The sequence below is a fragment of the Lonchura striata genome, chromosome 3, assembly GCF_050655825.1.
Source record: "Lonchura striata isolate lonStrDom1 chromosome 3, ASM5065582v1, whole genome shotgun sequence".
NCBI classification, from domain to species: domain Eukaryota; kingdom Metazoa; phylum Chordata; class Aves; order Passeriformes; family Estrildidae; genus Lonchura; species Lonchura striata.
The window spans coordinates 90,904,596-90,920,411 of NC_140705.1; the positions used below are offsets into that span (position 1 = coordinate 90,904,596).

Below are 15,816 nucleotides of genomic sequence, written 5' to 3' on the forward strand. Positions count from 1 at the left end.
CACTTCTGAAAACTGAGCCAGTGCCAGATAACTTCTCTTTTGATGAATTTCCTTGGAAAAAGCATCTTATTTCAAATATGTTTCTTTCTTTATTCTGTGGTGCATGGCTAATGCATCTCTTGGTCCAAGTGGAGTGTGATTCATCACTGAGACATCCCTTGGTTGGGTGTAAATACGGAAGAAAAAGGTTATCTTCCCTCTTCTTTTGTTGCTATGATGGCAGTCCATCATCCAGAGTGGAGCTGTGAGCAGGAGGTTCAGCCAGGGAGAGGGAGGGAGGAATGGCAGTGATGTGGAAGGGAGTGAAAGCAGATAGACAATCCCCTTCTGTCTGAGCCCAGGAAGAATGATGCTGTTCCCAGACAGGCCCTTGAGCAGAGGCATTTATCTGTCTGATTCAGGGGTTGGAATGGCAGAGAGTAAAAAGGAGATGGATTCTCATCTCCCAGAGACATAAAACAAAGCTTTGAAACATCCAGCCTGTAAATAAAAGAGAAAGGAACCCATCTAGTAATACACCATGACTGACTTAGCAACTGCAGGGCATTTCTCTAGCTCTTCTCCCAAATCTAAATGATACCATTTCTTTGTCTTTCTCCTTCAAATCCTCATCTCTGAAACACAGCTCCTATTTTTGCATCCCCCTCCTGGTTTTCTCTCCTGTGAAAGGCTGCGATTAACTTGTTTACCCACGAAACCATTTTTGTCTCAGAGCACAATGATATTCACAATTTACAGAGCCCTTAAATAGGATTATTCTGTCTGTTCTCCTGTAACACTTGGCATCATACCCAGTATTTAAAGAAGCTCAGCACTTATGATAGACAGCCTTGTACTTTCTTTAGAGTTTCTACCTCATGCTCCAAAAATGTTTTCCTAAATCTGGTGAAGTGTTTGGTGAACACACACACACAGCTCTATTTCCTCCGAGAAGGAATGATACCAGTCAGGAGATGCTTTTTAGATTGCTGTCTTGTTGGTATAGGATTTTCTGCAAGATCCATGAAAAATGGCCCTTTTCATCATATTAACCTTGTTATGTTAAATTTAATTTGTATCAGTTGGTGGAAATTTAGATACTTACTCAAAAAGTTATTAAAAATTAAGAGTACCACAAACTGAACATGTGCACGCAGCGTGGAGAGAAAGTTCATGGGACAGTGAAATAAAAAGTGCAGTGCATTTATTATGTCACTTTTGAAATAACTTGATCTCTACATAGCATCTGCCATTCCACAGGGATTCTACTTGCTAGCCATTTTTTAGTTTTTGTAGGAGACTGAGCAGTCTTGCCTTCTAGGAAAGCTGAGCTTTCACATTATACAGGCCCTTTCCAAAGGGCTGAATCCAATCATGCAGGGCAGCTTTTCATCTGTCTTCATAAACTTCACCATGAAGCCAGGGACCTGTTTTCTTCATTTCTAACACACTGAGTGCATTTCTTGGAAATGGTGCTGCCTAATAGAAATGAGGGGAATCAGCAAATAACCTGAGGTTTTTACTCACATTTAGGTGGCCAATGAAGCTGTGATTCAGGCTATTAATAGCTGATAAAAATCCTTGAATGTACCCTTCGCAGAAGTGTTAGGTAGTCACTCGTCTGTCCAGGCTGGAACATGGTGCCAACAGAAGGGGTTGAGTCACCATCCCTGAAGGGGTTTAACAGATGTGTGGATGTGGCATTTTGGGGATGTGGGTTAGTGGTGACTTTGGCAGTGCAGGGGGAACTGTTGGATGCTCTTAAAAATCTTTTTCAGCCTAAATGAGTCAATGATTCTGTATTGGATAAAAACAGGGGGAGGAAAAAAAAGGCTAAAAGCTAAATCTAAATGGGAATATAACTAATAATTTCAATAATACATGACCTGTTAAACAAGAAGAAGAAAGAGGAGGGCAATGCTGAAATTCCTTTATTATTTTGGAGAGTTTAAGAAAGTTAATTTCAGAAGTCTTCTTAATTCCTTAGGAAAAACTAAGTTCTCATTATCAGTTTTATCTAAAATCCATTAAAATCCCTGCTGAGGACAGTAGCCTTTGGACAGATTGTGTTGTTTTGACATGACAGTTTGTGTTTGCTTAACTTCTGCAGCAATATAACTGAAAATAGGAATGTGCAGCCATCAGCTGGACAGCTCTGAGTGTGTACAGCACCAATGTAGAGCTCAAAGGCTTTGGAGGATTTACAGCATTGATTTCCTTTTTAGTCTGGGTTAATAACTTTAAGTATTTTAATGAGTCATTAACCAGATCCGAACCAACAAGCCAACATGTTTAAAATACTTAAAATGACACAAATTTTCAAAGTGGAAGTATTTGCAATTTTAGCACCTCTTTTAGTGCAATGTATTTGCAAAAGGTTTTTAATCCTTTGGTCGTTGTTTCACCTGCAGGACCCGAAGCTGCGCGAGCTGCTGGATGCTGGGAACATGGGAGGTCGGCTGGAAAATCGGATGATCACTGTTGTGTATGGCCCAGACCTGGTCAATATATCCTACTTGAACCTGGTGGCATTCCAAGATGACATAGCAAAGGTAACACACCTGACAGATGAAGATCTGTCATATGAAATTTAGGCTTTGGAAGTAGTGTTTCGAGATGTGGATAACTGGGCTGTAAGTGGGAGTTGCTATGAGATGAAGCACAGTTCTGTTCTGGAGCTGGGCCACTCAGTTCCCAAGAAGAAATGTGCATTTGTTTTTTGTTTTGTGGGGTTTTTTTTATCCAAGGAGTTTATTCAGCAAGATTGATGCCCCTGGTAAGTGTGCTCATGTTCAGATCGTTGCTTGTAAACCCCAAATAATCACAGTAAAAATAGTGTTAACATGCAAATTTTAACTCAGGAATGAGATGTTACACTGTGGCTCCCCAAAAACACATCAATATTTCAGTAGTAGCATCACATTTTGCCTGCTGAGAGCCCTTGATAAGGCTTGTAGTCAACATCATTGCCTTAGAAAAGTATTTTTTTTCTATGCAGGTCCATCAGTTTCCTCTGTCCAATTCACAACATTAAGCTACCCTTAGTACACTTGGGTTTGGGTTTTTCCCTCCTTCTTCCAATTCCTCTACAATTCAATTCTGTTTAATGAACTGGGAACTTTTGCTTTATCTATTTCAAACAGACATCCCAAAGCTTCTCTTTTTTCCACTTCCACTCATGTGGGCATGCTCTGATCCCAGCCTCCAGACATCCATGCACAGAACACTTTCCACAGAGCATTTTTACATCCTGGACTTCACTAGATTGTGAAAAAAGAGGTTCTCTGCAGCCTGCTGGGATTTAATGACAGCAAGGCGTTGTTTTGTCACCTCACAGGGAACAAGGATGGTTAGGCCATGTGCAGAAAGGTCATAAGATGAAAGCCTTCAGCGAGGAGGGGACATTTCTGCTTGCCAAATTCCCATTTCTGCTAATCTTCTTTAGCCAGTTGGCAAAAACATGATTTCCAGTTTTTCTTTGACATAGAAGAATAGAGACTGAAAGAGTTTGTGGTGGTCCACGAAGAGGTGAGAGGGAAATGCTGTTCTCAGGCTTGAAAATGCAGAGCTCTACAGGGTGAGAGATCTTAACACTGCAGAAATGAAAGCAATTAGAATAACTCTTCAGAAGAAAAAAAGGAGCTATGCTTATGAAGGAAAATGAAAAGGTATGCTAAAGCTTTACCAGCAGAAATTGCTGTCTCTTATCAAGGAGCAGGGAAAGTTACCCAAATCAGAAGCTTATGTCCTTCTTTTTCACTTTCCTGTCTAGCCAGCAGTCAGTGAGCCATAATCTTTTTGCTAAAACAGCACAGAAATGGGTATTTTAGGGCTATTTTCTGTTTGATAATGGAACTTTAAAGTGGATAAAATCATATTTTGTAAAAGCTTGGCTGCTGTAGATCTTGAGTAACTCCTATCGTCCACGTAACTAAGATTCTGAGTCTTCCTTTTTATTTGTAAATGCAATAGAGCAAATAAATTAATATTTGATCAGTTGGGCACTGTGGCCTGGCGATGCAATTTTAAGGCATTGCAGATTACTTATGTGTGCTTTGAGGTCATGTTAAATATCCTGATTGTTTGACTCATACCAGTTTTATCACTGTTGAATGCACCTAAAAATTCCTCCCTTTTTAACCTGTTTACCAACTTTATGTGAACCAGAACACAGAATTTGGTCTTTATTGTCTCTGAGCCCCATGCAGTGACTCAGAGAAAGTGTAATAAATAAGCACATCAGGCACAAGTCATCTCTTCAGGGACCTCTGGGGAGGAATGTCAGTACAAGACGTTTTCAGCGCCACACTTGCAAATTTTGACCCTTCTGATGTTCCAGGGAAAGCAAGTGCCAGTAGAAATCTCTCCCACCTTTCATTTTCAGTGCATGAATATTTTTTTAGTTAACCCTTCATTTGTCTTACCTTGTTCTTCATGTTGTGTGGCAAGTGCTTACCAAAGCTCCCTTAAGGAGAAAGGTAAAGTAAACTGTAATGGTCCTAATGAGGCAGTTAAAATCATTCCATTATAGGATTTTTTTGCCTTTGCAGGGGGCTGCCTTTTCTGCTACAAACTCTGTTCACATCCACTGGCTAAGTTATGGGAAAAGTAGGAAATACAAGTCTTGGGTTTTTCAGCCTGCCTCAGGTGCAGTAAATAGAAATGTCAGTATGCTGGATTATGTTAGTTCCTCCAGGAGAAATAACTGATGTTTAAAGCACATCAGTGATGAGCTGAAGGGCACCTGGTTTGATCAAAGAATGCAGCTTGAAATTCATTAGCCACTGCTCTAAAAGGCAGGCAGGAAGGTGTGTCCTGGTGGGAAAGAGAAGCAGCACTGAGAGAGTACTCACTTATTTTCATCTGAGAAAGCCTGTCTGGGGTAGGATTTATTTGTGAGCATCCACAGATTGCTGCAGAAGCAGCGGAGTTTATTCTCAAACTCTGTTTTGAGCAAATGCTCATTTTCTCTGTCTCCACTCCAAACATGAAGAAGTCCAACCCATCAACCTCTGTCTGCTCCTATAGCAGTTCACCTTCTTCCCAAATCCAGCAGATTCAGAAGTGAACATCTCATTGTTCCCACCTCTTTCCTCTTGCTCTCTTTGGTGCCTCTCATGGCAGCTCTCTTCTTTCTGTACTGCCAATCCTGGCCATGCAGGCCCCTGTCCAGAGCCCCAGGAAATCTCTGTCTCCTCAGTTTGATGAGCTTTGGGTCAAATGCATCACTAAGAGCTGATGAATTCCTCCATAAGTAAAATGATGTCATCAAGGATGATTCACAAGTCACGCTATAATATTCTTTCCAGCGCACATCTTTTTTTTTCCAGCTTCCCCAGTGTATATAAGAGCTTGATTAATAGAAGAAAATAAATTCAAATCCATTTGATATGGGTTTTTTTAAAAACAAAATTCTGAATGTGTAGAATTTCAGCAGCTTGCTTTGTTAACCTCCCACCAAAAGGAATGAGCAAGGAACATTGCTTTCACACGTAGTCAGGCCTGATTTGAAAGAAGTGTTTTCAAGGCTCTGTACTGCCTTTTCTTATGAAAAAGGTCTCATCTCTTCTGTTGCACTGAATTTCTTATGGTATCCTGATGCATGCAGAGGAAGAGAGATTACTTCAATGAGCAGCACATTTCCAAACAAGCTGCTGCTTGTGTGCTACCTGCCAAAGCACTGAACAGCTGCATTACTCGTCAGCAAAGTTCACAGGAATGGCAGAAGATGAACTGGTATGGCAGGACACAGCCAGAACGGGATCAAGTCCAGGAAGCTCTCTCTTATCATGATGGATGTGGCATGTTTGCAGTTGAAGGTCAGAAGGCCAGGTCCTTCTGCTCCCATAAGGATCAGTGCTGGGTTTGTTGGCACTGCTGCAGCCCTGTTTCAAAAAGCCCAGATTTCTATTTTCCTGTTGTATCACATCTGTGCAGACGCTGTAGTGCCCATGGCAGTCTGGAGGCTGCTGTAACCTTCCCACAGCTGGCTGTTTGCTCTCCACACAGAGCAGCCTTCCGTCCCTTGGAATGCTCTCCGCAAGTGCTGCCTGCTGGAATTGCTGGCACAGGGTTGGAGTATGGGCTCTGCTTTCTGCCATGCAGCAAACCCAAGGAAATTGAGCCATTTGGTAGCTGAAGCAGCAAGGCACACTTTGGCTCACAGCTTGGTGAGAGCCCAGCAAAGTCAGTTACAAGCATCTATTTTTTAAGCTCTGTCCTTAATGCTGTCGTTCCCCCTCTTGCCAAGGGTTCAGATCAGCAGCTGGAGAGGTGATGTGATCCTTGGCAGATTCTCTGATCTTGGCTTTTTGGCTTTGGCTGGACCCTAAAATGGGAGAGACAATGAACAAGTGTTGCTTATGACCTGGTTAGAAATGGCTCAGCCTGCAGGGAACCCTCAGAATGTTTGGCAAGATCAATGGGGTTGCTTTGGAGAGCCAGGAAAAGCCAGCAAAGGAACAAAATGGAACAAATGAAAGGCTGCTTATATAAATAATGTGTGTGACAGGAACATAATAAGTGAGTTCCCCTTACATTCCTGTCAACAAGCATTTTGACAAAGAAAAGGAAGAGCTGGGGGTGTGGGATACTCTTGAAGCACCCTACTTCTGTTTTATACAAAATATTTCAGCTTCAAGCCCAGCAGAAGCAGCAAAATGAAAACAGTCTATCAAGATCTGTTAAAAGCCAGTGTATTTTCTATTTCCTAATAATATTTTGTGTTGCTGTTAGTCTCTGTGGCCGTTAGTGTCAGAGGAGAAGTCTGAGCAGCTATTATTAGTGCCTAAACAAAGCACTGTTTACAAGATGAGCCTATTTTGAGACTGGAAAAAGGAGTTGCCAAGAAGAAAAACAGATGCTGCACTTAATACTCTGTTCCAAGACTCACAGTAAAGCAGTTGTGTTGCTAACAAGCCTGACTCCTCCTCCTCTGCTTTCTCACACCCCTGAATTTTTCAAACTAGGCCTAAGAAGGAAAAACAATTAAAGAAGAAGAATGGCAGTGGTCACGAGAAGGTGGAGGGGAAGATTATCTGAGCAGCACTGATTTTGCCTCCAGGACAAGTCTATGTCCAAAGAAGAAGGTTTCTCTTCCAGAACACCAGCCACAGAAGGGATGTTACATCTGTTGCTGAGGGGTGAGGTGGTGAATGGGATGGGCTCCCGAAGCTGAGAGCTGGAGGACATCAAAGGCCACTAAACCACTGGGCATACAGGCAGCCTTATCCTCAGGAGCACAGATGTGAGACCAGTTTCAGGAACAAGATCCCATAACATCAAGGAGAAAACCTTAGCATATAAAAAAGATGGAAAATTCCCCCCCGCAAACTTCTCAAATCAATCAACTGGTTATATGGAAAAATGAGGATTTTTAGGTAAAACAAGCTTTAATCTCCAAATGACACAGGAACATTTGTTTCAGTAAAAGTCAATGACACTTCCCATTCCTATCCATTTTTGTCAGAGTGGAATCCTTTTTTTTTTTAATACATATTTTTTCTCAAGAAAAAGAAAGACCAAGGAGAAAAGAATACTTCCCAAAGAGTGTAGCAGTGAGAATTTTGGATTTGGACTGTTATGAAAGGAGACATAACTTTAGTTGAAACAAAACTCTAAAAGGTTTGTCAGCTAAAACAAAAGAAAATCATAATGTTTGCAAAGGCATTGCTTGTATTCTTGCTTTTCTTTTAGTGGGGTGAAATGAAACCAATCCAAAACCAGTTGTGATGAAAAAGGTTTGCAATTAAAGGTTGTGGAAAAGGAAAAATGTGCTGAAGCTGTCAATGAAAAGCTGTGGGAGAGACCTGCAAGGGAGGAAAGCAGCACAAACTCTGAGAGTAAACTTCAGTTTATAATCATGCTTCAGCTCTGCTGGGAGCCTAGGAAAGGTCAGGAATGCAAAGGAAAGAAATGAGCAATGTGGAGCAACAGTCTAGGGGGAAGGTGCCCTTGCCCAAGGCAGGGGCTTGGATCTGGATCCTTTTGACATCCATCCCAACTCAAACCATTCCATCTTTCTGTAGTGTTTCTTCCCTACAGTGGGAAGAGGGAAAAATATTTAGTGAGGGATAGGACCACAGTGTGAGGATGTGCAATCAGGGGGAAAGAGTCCTTTGAGTTGTATCTTCCTTGCACATCAGAGTAACTGAAATGTACTCCTGTGTATTTCTGCTGATTGGGGAGTTTTTAAGCTTGTTTCTTATCTTGGATAGAGTCAGGACTTCAATTTGTAACAGTCTTTTTTTTTTTTTTTTTTTTTATAGCATGAGTAAAACAGCTCTCACAGATGAGGAGGGAAGATGTAATTGAAAAAATCAAGTTCAGGCTTTACTCAGGCCCTTTCTTTGAAAGCATAATTTTCAAAAATATGTTGCATTGTGTCAACAAACATCTAAACTGAGTGTCATTTATTCACTTTTTCTCTTCATAGGAATGGTCAGATGAAGTGTTCAGTTTGGCAACAAATTTGTTGGCACAGAACATGTCAAGGGACGCATTTCTGGAGAAAGCGTAAGTGGCCCTCGCGTGTCACCCTGTGGGTGTTGCTCTTCCCTCTGCGTCATTTTCCTCCACGGTTCTTACTCACCTTGTCATCTATTGTTTCTGCTCTGGTGACTTGTCACTTCTGTAAATACAGGTCCTTATTCCTGTGGTTCTAAAAAGCTTGTTATCTAGAAGTCATGTAAACAAGAATCCTTTTTAGCGTACTCCTGGCAAACTATTAAATCATGGCAGAAAAATTCAGAATTGAATGCTCCCTGCCCCTTGTACAGTTGTAGCTTCAGCTGTAGGCTGAAGGTCTGCCTTTAAAAAGAAAGAGTATTCTGGACTGACTTGCTTCTGGTTTGTTTTCCTTTTTGTCTTTTACTGATAACAAAATAAAAAGGAGAAATGCCAGAAGTTCCTTTTCCTCAGTCCAATCTCTCTGGTTTCCATGTGATCCAGAGAGCATTCATTCCTCTGGTTTGCTTGGCAGAGTGGGCAGATTCTGAGTTGCTTTCCATGAAGTATAAAAGCTGTTTGTGAAAACATTTGGGGTGAAATACACACCTAAAAGGGAAGAGAGCTAAACTCAACAATTCTCAATTCAGTAATTCTCAACTGATGAGGGGCAGTTTTGTGGAAATAAGCTTTGAGAACAGCATGGCAAAGCTTGCCAGGAAGTGCTAGTGTTGAACTGGGATACTCCCTGGCCTTTTTGGCTTCTAAAAGAGGGGCTGCACCTCCCCAGCCTGTGAGTTAGCTGCTTAAAGTCAGCTTACAAACACCTTTCCTTGCTCAAAGGCAGGGGCTCAGTCCAGCTAAATACAAAACCTACCTTCCTAAAACCGTCTTCCCTCCAAATCAACCTCCCATTTTCCGTGACTTTCTGAGGCTGTGAATGGCTACTTCCATTAGCTGCACCAGAGTCAGAATGTTCTGGAGTGCTGAACTTTAATCCCACAGAGCTATAGGTGCCTACTGGGGGAAGGAGGGATGTGTATCTGTGGGTATGTGCTTCCTCCCCATGGTGTATGTTGTGGTGCAACTGGAGTCCACAGGAATTCTTGAGGCAGCTCTGAAGGGTGGATCTTGCTGCAACTACAGCATTGTGTCTGATAATGGTGTGTTGGGGCAGCAGGGATGTATTAGCAAACAAAATCCCAAATGGATGGGAACATTCAACATTTCCTCTTGGCCCTACATGTTGGCAGTGGTGAATGTGCCCACCTGAGCTACTGACTTCCTTCAGCTCCACAGGCTGGAGATGGGTTTTGAGGGGGATTTGGTTCTACAATTCCCTTGCCCCTCAGATCCCCAGGTGCCCAGTGGGCTCTGCTGACAGGTCTGTAGTGGGGAGTGTGGGGGCTGTACATAATGGGCCCTTTCCTACCCAAATCAGGGGAGAAATGTGTCATCACACGGTACAGCACAGCTCCTTGTCTGGAGCTATGCTTTGGCAGTTTTTCAAGGCATATTAATTAAAGATGAAGTCACTGGGCACACTGCATGGATTCAGTGGCAGGCAAGCATGGCATTCCTGTGTCTTTTCCCACTAATTAATAAATCACTTGGAAACCGTAAGGTTTCCCAGCTCCTCTGCACCAATGCCAAATCAGTCACTTAAGAAATCTATGACTTTGAAGATTAAATTATTTCCCCATTATAACTAATGTACAAAGCAAAGGGTTGGTTGGAGTGCTATCAGAGCCCTTTTGTTGGAAGAGAAAACCAGATTGTACTAGAGCAGAATGAAGGGTTTTTTTCTTTCCGACATTCAGTTCCTTGGAGCATTGAAGTGCAATAATAAGCAGCTTTTCCCCATCTTCTGTTATTTCTAACTTCCTTGGTTATAGAGGAAAACACTCAATGTCACCAAAATATAGTCAAAAATTTCAAAAAAGTAAAAGTCAAAATGAAATAAACTTTATTTGTATTTCAATAACTGCTGTGATTTTTTTTGTTTGTTTGTTTGTTTGTTTGTTTTGATCTCCCTCGGTGCTGGGAGTTGGACTTGGTGACACAGTAGCACGAAAGGATTCAGTTTCCAGAAGATGAAACTGTGGGGAGTCAAGGATTTGTGGAAATGTTCCTATCCCAGTTATCCTAGTTTCAGCATGCACTGTGTTTTTGAAGTGGTTGCTAATAGCATTTTCTGTTGGGAAGAAAAGGAAAGTTTATTAGAACCATGCAGTTTCTTCTTCTTTTAACAGACCAGTGGGTAAAGTGAAAAAGCTGAGATTTTTAACAAAAAAAAAAAAAATCTCAACTGAAATATTTAAGTGTTGCCACATTTTTCACCAGATGATGTTACTGAAAAACTCATTTACAGTTATCTCAGGACTGACAGTAGAAGGTTTGTAGTCAATAATGATATCCCAACATGTTTTCATACTGGAAGAAAAAGCTGAGTGGGACTTGCCACATGATCAGAGCACTAGCCCAGAGCTAGAAAGCTGGTGGAGAGGTCCTTGAAAATGCTGTAAAAATAAAGCAGAGTGCTTTTCTCTCCACAGCTACACAAAACTCAAGCTGCAGGTGACTCCAGAGGGGCGCATTCCTCTGAAGAAGTAAGTGCTGTTCCCCTTCCTTACCACATGCTCTCTGCTGACTTTGGGCTGTGAATATGTGTTTGGGTGAGCATGGGACCATGTGCCTAGAAGAATAATTTTACCCTCTCTTTATAACAGTGATGATGGGGTGTCTCTGTTCAAATGCCCTTTGGGCACAGACATCCTGCCTCTCTGCCCTGGTTCTTTCTACTTGTGAAGATTAAAAAAAAAAACAAAACAAAAAAAAAACAAACAAACAAACAAAAAAAAAAAAAAAAAAAAAAAAAAAAACAAACAAAAAAAAAAACCAAACAAAAAAAAAAAACCAAAAAAAAAACAACCAAAAAAAACCAGCAGCATAATTTCTTTATCTCCGGGATATGTGAAAATAAACAGATTCAAATTGCATGTCACTGGGGGAATGAAGAGACCAGTGGTAGCTAAAATAAATAGCTGCTGTGATATGGGCTAGTGTGGGATAGAGTTAAAGCTGAGCACTGTTAAACTCCCCCCTGTTACTGAGCAGCCAGCAAATGGAACTAAATAGCTAAAGATGTAATAGGCTGCTGAGAGATATTCAGTCTTTAAGCCAAGCCCTCTGTTTTGTGCTCTTGTTGCAGCATATACCGCTTGTTCTCCTCAGACAGAAAACGGGTAGAGACTGCGCTGGAAGCCTGCAACCTTCCCTCTTCCAGGGTAAGCAGCTGCAGTTTTCCAGATCAGTATTGCTTGAGTTTGCTGCTATTTCCTCAGATCTTCTGAGTTTGATTGTGGCTGAGCCTGCTGTGCTGGCTTTGCTGCTGGATGGGTCCTCAGCAGCAGCTCTGGCTTTCCCACACAGAAGTTCCTGATACCCCTCTGAGTACCTTTGTGTTGAAGTTGTTTAGGATCAGGAGCACATGGAAGAAGCCTAAAAGGATTCCAAGGAAGGACAGAGTTTGTGTGATCTGTCCTTGAGGAATCCTGTGAGGGCATTTTAAGAAAAGGTGACTGTTGCACAATTTCCAAGGCATGGTTTCAATGTTAGTCTGAGGTGTGATCTGTAGCTGGAGATAAGTGACAGGCTAAACCCACCCTGCCTTACCAAAAGGTGCATGAAGGAAATGTGGCGTGGAAGCTGCTAACATTGCAGGGATGCGGCCATTGCATCCTGCTAATCCAGGAGCTCTGCTCAACCCACAGCATTTCCAGGATGGTACCTGGCCCTCAAGAAGGCTTTTTTCAGACAGAATGACCTCAAGCAGGAGATTCCAGTTAACGCTGGAGTCACAGAGTCATAGATTGGGTAAGGCTGGGAGGGACCACAGCTCCCCTCTCCCTGCTCAAGCTGTGTTTTAATCCCAGGAAAGCTTCTTGCAGGATAATTCCTTCTTTCAGGGGTTCAAGAGGTGGGGCAAAACCATTCTGTAGCAGAGAGAGCCTGCATCTCCTGATCCCTTGACTTATACGAAGCTCTGTTCTGTGAGGTTTCCTTGATGTTTACTCCCCCAGTGTTTAAAAGAGCCCATTACTGCAGCTCCAGAACAGTGGAGCAGAATCTTCCCCAGCCAAACCTTAGGCACCCCTTACTGTGAGCCCTTCTTTCACAGGTTTGTGAGCTCAGTTCCATAAAATTCCAAGGAATGTTAGCAAAATAGGTATAAAATACAATAATAATCTTATCTAAAGTAATATTGTGAGGTTAGAAATGGGGAGAGAAAGATTTTAAAGACGGGTTTCCATTTAATTGATAGCAAACAAGAAAAAAGTGTGAAAAAAAAATCTCTGAGGTGCTGCTTTCTGAATCAGCTGATTTATTTCTTCCATTTACTACATGTCTCTGAAAAGAAAATTTAAATATCATTTGGGTCTTTGGAAGAAAGTGCAGCCTTTTTCTGCTATTTATCTAAGTAGAGCCAGTTTTACATACACACTGCTGGATGCTTGTTGCTGGGATACCATCTTGAAAATTATTCAGAGTATGAAGTAGATCCTTTCTTTGGTTGGGACAAAAGAGAAATGTGCTGCATACACCAAAGAAAATTGTGTTGATCATTCTGGAAAATACTGTAGAAGGGCAAAACTGAATCTCATGGAGGTAATGGAATAGAAGTAAAGCAGAACTTCAACAACAGCTCCTTTCCTTTGTGTTCCTGTTTATCTGAACAAATGAAATTCTTAGCTTCAGAAACTGCCAGCTTTTCTGCCCTATTGTACTGCAGGACAAATAGTGTTCCTGTAAAGCCTTGGAAGAGCAATAGACTCCAGCAGCGCATAAGACATGAATATCAGGGAGTCTTACTCAGCAAAATAACACCAAATTATTTAGAGAATTCATGAAAGTCTCTTATGGATATTAGCAGTTTAGGCTCTGGATTTTGATATTCATGCCTCATGGATTTTCTCCTCAAGTTTCCACATGTCTCATTGCTCTGGGAAGATATGGAGCTCTTTTGCCATGAGCTTCACACCGTGTTTGCCTGCAGCTCTTGGAATTTAGGAATGAATCTTCAAGACTGGGACAGTCCCTCATCTGCCTCTGGGTACATGTGCTAGGAGAGAGTGTACTTGTGTGGACTCTTCTGTGACAGGACAAATATCTCATCCATCAGCCCCACTCGCCAGGAAATTCCCTGTGTGTGTGTGTGCCACAAGATCCTGTGGCACAACCTTCAGCCTCTGCAGGGGAGGAAGAATTCTTATTGCCCAGATAATTGTTTTCTACCTGAGGAGTAGCACCAGAAAGGATCCTCAGAATTGCAGAAAATAAATCCGTTATTTTGTATTTAAGGATCTTAATAAGGATGGATTCTCTGCAGTGCTGAGCACTCCAAAGAGTGCCCTGAGTCAGCCGAGCAGCAGGGCATGATCATAGTGGGATGACCTATGGGCCTCTAGTCAAGCACTTTTTCAAAGTATGGCTTTATTAATTTCTCTCTTTCTGGGTCAGAACTAGCCTATGTAGAGTCTTGCAGGATCAAGCCCTGATTTTTAAAACGGTCATCATCCAGCAGATGTGAAAGCAAAAAGGTCTTTAAATAAATGTTTAAACAAAGTTTTAAAATACCCCAATGAATTTCTGAGATTGCCATCTGATTCCCCTATGTTGTTTGTTTTTTTTTTTTTAATCTTGGCTACTTTTTGGAAATTGGGTTGCTTTTTGTTATTGTTGGATATTTTTTGATTGTTTTGGTTAGAGGTACCTTAAATAGAATTTGGAGAGCTTTATTTTAGCTGGCCTTTTGTCTGTGAAGAGTGGTTTTTGCCTTCTAGTTAATGTCGAGGTTCACAATGAAGCACCAGTGAGCTTGACTGTTAAAATAAAATAACCAGCTCTTGAGTCCAGTCTGTGCAAATAATCTGAATTAGCTCTCATGCTGCCAAATTGTAATAGACTGGATACAGATGTTATAAAAACAGGCAGGTTACCAGGTAAATCCTAAATCAGCAGTGCTTGAAATTAGTAGAGAGTCTTAATCACGGAATAAAATTGAATGCCAGTATTAAGCCAAGCTGGAAATGAGGGATGCTCTCATGTGGTACAGAAGGTTTGTGCTTTGTTCATGGGTGTCAAAAAAGAGATGAGCCCATAAGGTGTGTGGGTGGTTCCTCTGAAACCGGGATGGCTCAGACCAGCCTGAGTAAGGGGGCAGCATATTTTAATCCCTTGGGGCAGTCAGGCTTTTGGAAGCCAAATATAGTTGTGGGAAGTTGTGCCTGAGGTGGCTTTTGTCTCCCATCTAGATATTTATGTTTTGTAGTTCACTGATTACGATACTGGTAGGAAATACCTATTATAAAATTCTGTACACTTATGCCTGAAGGCTCATGTTGGTTATTCTCTTTGTAGTGGCTGTTTGGAGACACAGGGAGGTGAACTGATGTCTTTTAATTGGGTCTGAGTGGCAAATCAGAGCCTGGATCTCAGGTCATTGGAAGAGATCCACATTTGTTCAGCTGAGCACTTTCAAATCCCTTGTAAAGAAAAAAAATAGTAGCTTGATGGGGGACTGTGGTAATCAGAGAAACATTCAAAAGGCCTCGGCTGAGGAGCAGCACCCTGCTGGACAGGGGTTATAAGCAGAGGGAGCAGGGGAGGGCAGGGTGCCAACTCTAACAAGAAAATTCCCAAGCTTTGAGAATCCCAGCCTTAAGGGAAACACAGGTGTTGGCACTGAGAGCTCCACAGCTTGAGTTTGTCAGTGTCATGGGAGCAGGTCAGTGCCACACACAGCCCTCACTGAAAGGAGCTATTTTCATCCTCTACCCTCAGCATTCCCACTTCTCCATCCACCCTTGTACTGGATTTGGCAGCAGTGAGTTACCTGGCTCAGGGATTGATCCCATATAAAACACACAGGGAGGTTTTGAATGGGTAAATTTTGAACCAGCTCACACTGCAGACACTCGCAGTCTGCCAAAAAAAGGAGGGCACAAGGGTCTGATGGGGTCACCTTAGAATGTTGGAGCCTGGAGATGATTATCCAAGCAGAGGAGAGGAACAGCCCAGATTGGTCAATCTGCTCTTGTGGAGAGAAACAGAATAAGACCCTCTCAAGCCTGCGTGGGTTTCAGATGAAAGGAGACAAAGCGATGCCTGTGGCATCGTTTATTTATTGTAACGTAAAGCAGGAAAAATATAGAAAAGTTTCCTTGTGTCTGACAAAGGCTTGAGCGATGCTTCCGGTTCCCTTGGCAACGGCAAGAATATTCCCAAGGCAGAATAAATACAGGCACTGATTGCCCCAGCAGCAGCTCGCTCCCCAGCCAGCCAGGCTCCAACAGCCTGCCAAGCAAACAGCTTTGTGCCCAAGTTACCATT

General features: G+C 42.1%; 1 protein-coding gene across 4 annotated transcripts in view; it reads left to right on the forward strand.

The window, feature by feature from the left end:
• PLCB1 (phospholipase C beta 1) overlaps positions 1-15,816 on the forward strand; it is a 343,204-nt gene that overhangs the window by 205,826 nt on the left and 121,562 nt on the right. For all 4 annotated transcript variants that reach the window (XM_021540293.3, XM_085577017.1, XM_021540294.4 and 1 more), the window contains exons 4-7: positions 2,391-2,531; positions 8,414-8,493; positions 10,980-11,033; positions 11,636-11,711. In XM_021540293.3, coding sequence (XP_021395968.1) covers positions 2,391-2,531; positions 8,414-8,493; positions 10,980-11,033; positions 11,636-11,711 — 351 coding nt within the window. The remainder of the gene's footprint in view (positions 1-2,390; positions 2,532-8,413; positions 8,494-10,979; positions 11,034-11,635; positions 11,712-15,816) is intronic.